General features: G+C 39.1%; 1 protein-coding gene across 1 annotated transcript in view; it reads left to right on the top strand.

Annotated features, from left to right (window-relative positions):
• Positions 1-8,336, top strand: part of P3H2 (prolyl 3-hydroxylase 2) — a 155,638-nt gene that overhangs the window by 130,760 nt on the left and 16,542 nt on the right. Inside the window, exons 8-9 of the mRNA XM_024768591.1 lie at positions 2,215-2,255; positions 4,258-4,352. Of these exons, the coding sequence (XP_024624359.1) occupies positions 2,215-2,255; positions 4,258-4,352 (136 nt within the window). The remainder of the gene's footprint in view (positions 1-2,214; positions 2,256-4,257; positions 4,353-8,336) is intronic.

Here is an 8,336-nt window from a genome sequence, read left to right as displayed (position 1 = left end):
TGTATGGTGTTAGGAAGTGTTCTAATTTCATTCCTTTACATGTAGCTGTCCAGTTTTCCCAGCACCACTTATTGAAGAGGCAGTCTTTTCTCCATTGTATATTTTTGTCTCTCATATATGGCCTTTATTATGCTGAGGTAAGTTCCCTCCATGCCTACTTTCTGGAGGGTTTTTATCATAAATGGGTGTTGAATTTTGTCAGAAACTTTTTCTGCATCTATTGTGATTATCATACGTTTTTTATTTTTCAATTTGTTAATATGGTGTATCACATTGATTGGTTTATGTATATTGAAGAATCCTTGCATTCCTGGGATAAACCCCACTTGATCATGGTGTATGATCCTTTTAATGTGCTGTTGGATTCTGTTTGCTAGTATTTTGTTGAGGATTTTTGCATCTATGTTCATCAGTGATACTGGCCTGTAGTTTTCTTTCTTTGTGACATCTTTGTCTGGTTTTGATATCAGGGTGATGGTGACCTCGTAGAATGAGTTTAGGAGTATCCCTCCCTCTGCTATATTTTGGAAGAGTTTGAGAAGGATAGGTGTTAGCTCTTCTCTAAATGTTTGATAGAATTTTCCTGTGAAGCCATCTGGTCCTGGGCTTTTGTTGGTTGGAAGATTTTTAATCCCAGTTTCAATTTCAGTGCTTGTGATTGGTCTGTTTATATTTTCTATCTTCCTGGTTCAGTCTCGGAACATTGTGCTTTTCTAAGAATATGTACATTTCTTCCAGGTTGTCCATTTTATTGGTATATAGTTGCTTGTAGTAATCTCTCATGAACCTTTGTATTTCTGCAGTGTCAGTTGTTACTTCTCCTTTTTCATTTCTAATTCTGTTGATTTGAGTCTTCTCCTTTTTTTTCTTGATGAGTCTGGCTAGTGGTTTATCAATTTTGTTTATCTTCTCAAAAAACCAGGTTTTAGTTGGCAGGAGGATTCTTAACCACTGTGTCACTAGGGAAGTCTCCCATGTTGTCTTTTAAACATTCTTCATATGAAGACATCCCTTTTGTAGAAGTAGTACCTCTATATATATAGATTTCTATTTTTATTTATTGATTTTTATTTGGGATAGCATAAGCAATTTCTATATCTTTACAGCTTTCAAAATTATTTTTAGCTACATCTATAGTTGATGTACAATAAATAAGTTAATTCTTTTCCTGCTGTTGAACATTTGTTTTATTTATTTTTGGTTTTTTGTGCCCAAATGAATGCATTAAGCATTTTTCTTTCTACTGAAATGTATCCATAGGATAAATTCCCAGAAGTGGGTTAACTCTGCCATCAAATGATATGAGAAGGTTTAAAATTTTTTTTCTAGGAGACTTTTCTGGTACCTTCGTTATTCCTAACAGTTCATAAAAGTTTATAGTTTTACCATGAACATCTCAGCAATGAGAAATAACATCTTAAACTCATTCCTATGCCTGATATATTACGTACAAAATGGTGCACCACTGTTGTTTTAATTTGTATTCCTTTGATTACCAGCAAAAATCAACTTTTCACAAATTATTATTAAGTATTTGTCCTCTCATTTGATTTACCTGGACATGTATTTTATTCATTTATCTGTTCATTGCTATATAAGTTCTTTATATACTGTACATGTTAATAGTTAATATAAAAAGCACTGTTTATAATATATCCTATTTGTAACACATTTTTCGTCTCTTTCTTAGTTATATTATGTTTTTATTGACACATTTTTAAAATTAAGATAATTTTAATGTACGTTTCTAGTGTAACATTTCTAATATGTTTACATCCGGTCTTACTATTTTTGAAAGTTATGTTATCCCAAATGACCCTAGGAAAAAAAATCACTTACTTTATGATCCTATACAGATGAGTAACCAGACTGGACTTTTTGTTTATTTGTTTTATTTATAAAAGTGAAAGGAGTTATACTTAATTATCTTCTAAGTGTCTTCTTGCTACCAAATTCTAAATCACTTTCTTGGACAAATGGATGGATGCCCAGGCTAATTCCATGCTATTTTTTTAATCCATTTTGTCTTAGCCAAAACTGCACCAACCTTAGCCTTCCTTTTTATTAAAATTTAAAAATAAATACTATATTATAGATTTATATAATATGCAAGTTTTCTAATATTTTAGGTCTTTTGAGTGTTTTATCTTATTTCTGTACATGGAATTTTAGTGACAAAACTACTGAGTTTTTTTTTTTTTTAATTTAAAACAGAATTATTGGATTCAATATGGAGGACGACAGGATGAGAATCAGTAAGTTCTCCATTTAGAATGTTTATTTGTAATGAGAAGAAATACTTATAATCATATTTATTATAAAGAACTTGGGCTCTATGAAATAGGCAAAGGGATATAATTAGAAGAGCTCTGAACTTGGAATTAGGAGTTCTGCATTCTGGTCCCAGCTCTTCCTCTTATTTCCAAGGCACCTTAAATAATTTATCTTCCTCTCTGGGTCTCATGCTTTTCCTCACATCAAGGGGTTGAATCAGGTGATCTCTAATGGCTAAATGTTCTGTGACTCTAAATCAGAGAGAGTTGGATGCCCTTTTTGATTTTTTAATAGGAAAAAAACAATTAAATTATCTTTTTCATGCTAAATTTTCTTACTGCATTTATTTGAAAGCATCAAGCTCGGAAAGTTTTACAACAAGCTAAAATATTAAGTGTCATGGACTCAATCAGAAATGAAGAAAACGCAATTTTTAAAATGATAGATGTCAAAAGTCAGTTTACATGTTCTGAGCATTTCAAGGAGTCATAGAATTTTGGAGTTACATGTTTGAGATTGTCCACTGAAAAAAATATGCACTCTAAAATTGAGAGTTATGTTTTTTGGTTTTTTTTTTTTTTTTTTGTGGTACGCGGGCCCCTCACTGTTGTGGCCTCTCCCGTTGCGGAGCACAGGCTCCGGACGCACAGGCTCAGCGGCCATGGCTCATGGGCTTAGCCGCTCCGCTGCACGTGGGATCTTCCCGGACCGGGGCACGAACCCGTGTCCCCTGCATCGGCAGGCGGACTCTCAACCACTGCGTCACCAGGGAAAGCCCGAGAGTTATGCTTTATTCAGTGGATTTTCTGAGGACTTCAAGCCCGGGAGACAGCCTCTCAGATGGCTCTGAGGGACTGCTCCCAAGAGTTAAGGGAGGAGCCAGGATGTATACGAGTTTTGTAACAAAAAGCAGACAGTCGGAATAGCAAAAGATTACTGTTAATTAAAGAAAACAAGACATCCCTAGTTAATTTAGGGTTTACGCTTTTCTATGTATGGGAAGATTTCAAGAGCCTGGGCTCATTGAAATCATTCCTTTGATATGCACCTCAGCTCTCTGGGGCCAGTGTCCTGTGTTTTCCCATCCTGAGTCCCCTCAGGGTGCACCGTTGCGGGGAGGCTGCAGTGCCTGACTGCTTGATGGTGCGTATCCCGTTTCCATCCTCAGTTCCTCAGGGCTCACCATCAGGGGAGGCTGTAGTGGCTGATGGCTTGATGGTTGCAACATCCTCCGTTTACTGATATGGCAGGTGGCATTCTTAGTCCACAAGATCTTGAAGTCCAGGTTATTATCAAAACCAGAAACTGAGGCCCTGACAAGGCAAAGGACTCAGTGTCTCACCATGAAGGACTGGCAGATCCAGACCTTCTTATTCAAAATCTTGTGGTCTTTCACTGAGCTTCAAGGGCTCAACCCCTGGGTGACCTCAAATTATTGCAAGAGATCCAAGAATGTATATGCATATTTGGATTTGCTCAATTTGTATATATTGAAAGGGCATCATGCAATTGTGTGTGTTCACAAGGTTTGACACAAACTCATGTCTTCTATCTTGGAATAGTCGAGAACCACTACACTCGGACATGATTTATTTCAATTCAACCATCTTTCAGTGATGCGCTTTATATTCAAGACATATAATACAGCACTCTGAGCATGGTAAACATGCACGTGATCATTGTTTCATGCTCTGTTGGTACTCAAAGTCTAATCTCAAGGGGTTTACATTATGGATACAATGAACTGTAATAAAGGTTGCTAAGAAGATTTAGAGAAGTGAAATAGAGCACACTCATTGGGAAAATAGAGAAGAGCTTCACGGAGGCAATGGCATCTAATTTGATCTTGAAAGATGTGGACTTGTGAACTACAAAAATATACAATATGAAGTCATAGACTACCTGAGTAAGGTATCCTTTGCCTTTGAACATCTTTATTCAATGGGATATTGCTATTTCAACTTTTTTTTTTTGAATGGGCAGGGTCCCTTCAGGAGTGAATGTGGAGAGGGCAGAAGTTCATGGATTATCAGCACAGAAAAAGTCATCACCCAAGATAGACCGAAACCTAAGAGAGGGTAAGTATTGTTGCACTTTTACTCTTAGAAGGAGGGGAAGGGGAGGCTGGGACTTGGCCAGTTCTTACCCAGATCAGGGCAGAACCCATTTTCATTGAAAAATAAAGAATAGGACTAAACTACTCCAGTTCATAAAATTCTGAAAGCAAGTCTCAAAAACAAGAATGTCTCAGTTGTGTGTATCACTACTTTTGGTTTTCAACAAAAGCGCTACCAAATTCACTCACAGGAGCCCTGTGAGCTAGGCAGGGACTATATGATCATTGCCGTCCTCAGCTGAGTACCTGAGGCTTGGAGAGGTTACCTGGCTTACTTCTCTCACATTGGAGGGGAGTGCTAAAGAGCATGGAATAGACTGGTCACATGGGATATTAGTTAACTTAAGATCCTTGAGGCACATATCTGATGAGGGCTTTGAGAAATCAGTAGAATTTAGATTAGGTTGACAGAAGTGTGGAGGGAGCCATTCAAGCGGATGAAACAAAGGACACAAAAGGCTCAGAGATGGAGACAGCAGGATATTAGATGCCTGTTTACATAACCTCAAAATGACTGGAGCCATAGGTGGAGTGTTGCCAAACATAGGTTTTAAATGGAGCCAAACATTGTTGTAATCATAGCTTAGCAAGTGTAGTACTAACAACAGTAGTAATCCTTAACAATTATTACTACTTCTATATGTTTTACAATTTTCCCCGCAAATTTATACACAGTTCATTTTAATACTGGCAGCATCTCCTGTGAGACAAGTGTCCCCCACTTCACAGGTAAGAAAACTGAGGCTCACAGAGATGTAGTGACCTATCCAAAGCCTCAGAGCTTGTAATAGGTTAAGCAGGCTTTTGAATCCAAATCCCATTTTCTGTTCTTCACCTGATGATGGAACATAGAAGTGTCTAGATATCTGAAATGTATCCCCTATTGATTAAATAATTGCAAGATAAGAAGAGGTTTTTCAAAAACCTGCATTGAGAGTAAGTACAGTCCCCCTTTCCCCAACAGGAGAGATGTCAGCACATTCCTCTAGCTGATTTGAAAACTTCTGGCTCTCTACAGCTGTCACATTTCCCAGCCCTTTCCTTCCTCAGCTTCCAGGTCAGTTTGAGGCAGTAAACAGGATAATATGCTCATCTAATCTGACCTGGACCTCAGTTTGTCGTCACAAAGCCCAAGCTATTTTACGAGTGCCAGAGAGCTTCATGGGCAGCCAGAGTTCATGTTGCTTTTTAAGCTGAGAAATCACCCAGGAAGCACATGCCAGTAAGCTGGGAAGTGTTTGGGAAGCTCCAGGACAACTGGCAAATTTCAAAGCATTTTTTTCCTGGCTACCAGGGGATCTGATGTCCAGCAACTGACTAAGAAGGCTAATGGGAAGAGTAGAACAGAAAACTACACAGGATGGATAAAGGTCATGATTGACTGGGTGGCCAAATTCTATCATTTCTGCCATTGAATGGGCTAATGAATCATAGGATGTTCCCTGGGAACCTACTGGAAAGGCTTCTGTGCAGTCACTAGAGATCAAAATATGGTCTAAATAAAGAACAGTGGTAGACAGAGGCAAAGTTCCCAATGAGAAAACACTTTCAACATCTTAGTCTGGCTGAAAGCAGATGTCAGGGAGGCAAGAAAGGATGCATGCTTCCAGATAGAATATATTTCAGCTATTCTCATTTTCCACAAAGAGATTGTCATCTACTCTGGTTACCTAACAGTATTTAGTAGTATTCATACTGGATGTCTTCCGAGCATTAAGATGGGAGTGACTCAGGGCTACTGCACCCCAGAGCGACTCCAGCCCTTGGAATATGCATGTCATCTTATTAAAAACATCTGTCACTTATCCATTCTTCTTTCGACCACCAGTTTTCCAAAAGCCCTGCTCGAGAATAATCCCAGAGTCAGCGGGGGTAGAGTAGAAATAACTTTGAACTTGGAGTCAGGAAGCATATCTTAGTCTGATGTTCTCCAGAGTGATGGGTAACTAGAGACTCACTCTCTCTGACCCTTATGGTCCTTTACCTGTAACAGAAGGATAGCAACTCTTTGGAGAGGACGAATATGAAAGTCTTTTGTAAACTGTAAAGGGCGGTGCTCATATAAGGGCTTGTTAGCACACTCCCGTCGTAACTTATATGACCTTGTCGTAATATATCTTCTTGCCATGAGCCATAGGCAGTGAACACAAAAGAGCATTTTCCTGTAAGATCCCTCTTTATTGCAAATGGAGAGACAGAGCCAGGCACATACTTTATGAATGAGAGAAGAATTAAGTTGTTTAACTAAACCTCCTTAGGCTGTGGTTAAGAGTTGGCTGAAGCTGTCAGATCAGATCCCAGGAACCACAACTTATTGGACTACATTTTTATTTTTATTTTAATGTTTTTCTCTGTCTGTTGTGCTACTAGTCATTTATAGGCTGGTAGACTTGCATTTTTGAATGGCAGGATTTATTTTTCCTTTTACATTTTGTTTTCCTTTTGGTTAGTGGGTAGGTAGTTGCCTGTTTTTTGTTAAATGGATGTGTGGGAAACCTCTGTATGAAGCTCTGTGCTTACTGGTGGTTGTGCGAGCTACATGAAAGGCAGATGTCTATACAGATTCTGCCCAAACCTGTTAGAATTTAGGTGTTTTAGACTCTGTGTTGCACTCTGTCCCTTCACCTGATCTTTGTATATTGCTTATGCCATGGTTGGGGAAATTGTCAATATCCCAGTAGCTCTCTTTTAAATATAATCCATTATGCCATATGCTTATTAAGATGTCTCATTCAAACTTAACACAATATACGAGGCACATTTTAACAATTCAAAAATGATCATCATAATAATGGAAAATACTTATACAGAGCTTAAGCATGGTAGGCACTTTTCTGAATGTTTTAAAATAACGTTTGAAGTCATGTTTTGAAAATAAACTAATGTATTTAAAGTGATACACCCTCAATATAGAAAATGAGAAAAACATGGCAAAGTACAAACCAACCTAGTCCACTAAACCCTTGATCTGTCTTCCATTTGTATTCAAATTTTTTTTTTTTTTTTTTTTTGCTGTACGCGGGCCTCTCACTGCTGTAGCCTCACCCGTTACGGAGCACAGGCTCCAGACGCGCAGGCTCAGCGGCCATGGCTCACAGGCCCCGCCGCTCCGTGGCATGTGGGATCTTCCCGGACCGGGGCACGCACCCGTGTCCCCTGCATCATCAGGCAGACTCCCAACCACTGCGCCACCAGGGAAGCCCTGTATTCGAATTTTATACTAAAAAATTCTTTCCAGTGAACGTGCAAGTATCTTGTCTTTCTTGTTGAAGGAACGTCTCTCTCTCTGTTTCTGAATGGAAATGGAATATGCCATTCACTTTTGAATATTTGAGGGACAGTCTCAATGTGGCTATGGATCTTAACTATATAGATTAGAGCAACCTTTCCCAGACAAACTGTGTTTTTTGTTAAGAGGTCCATTCCATGCTGTGAAAAAATTTAGCACAAAGGTAGCAGCTTACAATAACATACACTTACTATCTCACACTTTCTGTGGGTCAGGACTATGGGGGTAGCTTAGCTGGGTCCATCGCTTCAGGGTCTGTCACAAGGTTCCATCAAGTGTTGATCAGGGCTGACGTCTCTTCTAAAGCTGGGAAACTATCTTCTTCCAAGCTCAGATGACAGAATTCGATTCCTGAAGGCTATTCTCAGTTTCTGGTTGACTGTTGGCTGGAGGTTGCCCTCAATTCCTTGCCGTGTGAGCCTGTCCAATACAGCCACTTGTTTCATCAGACTATAAGCTGAGAAAGCAACAGACTGAGTCAACCAGCAACATAGGAGTTGCAATGTTATGTAACCAATCAAAGACGTGATATCCCATCACCTTTGCCATATTCTATTAGTTAGAGGCAAGCTCCAGGCCCCACCCACACTTGAGGGAAGCAAAGTACACAAACCTATGAGTACCAGGAGGCTGTGACCATTAGGGGCCAACCTAGAA

This window comes from Neophocaena asiaeorientalis, unplaced genomic scaffold (assembly GCF_003031525.2).
Source record: "Neophocaena asiaeorientalis asiaeorientalis breed wild unplaced genomic scaffold, Neophocaena_asiaeorientalis_V1.1 scaffold225, whole genome shotgun sequence".
Lineage (NCBI taxonomy): Eukaryota > Metazoa > Chordata > Mammalia > Artiodactyla > Phocoenidae > Neophocaena > Neophocaena asiaeorientalis.
The sequence above is the reverse complement of the archived record's forward strand: the minus strand, read 5'-3'. Positions and strand labels throughout refer to the sequence as shown.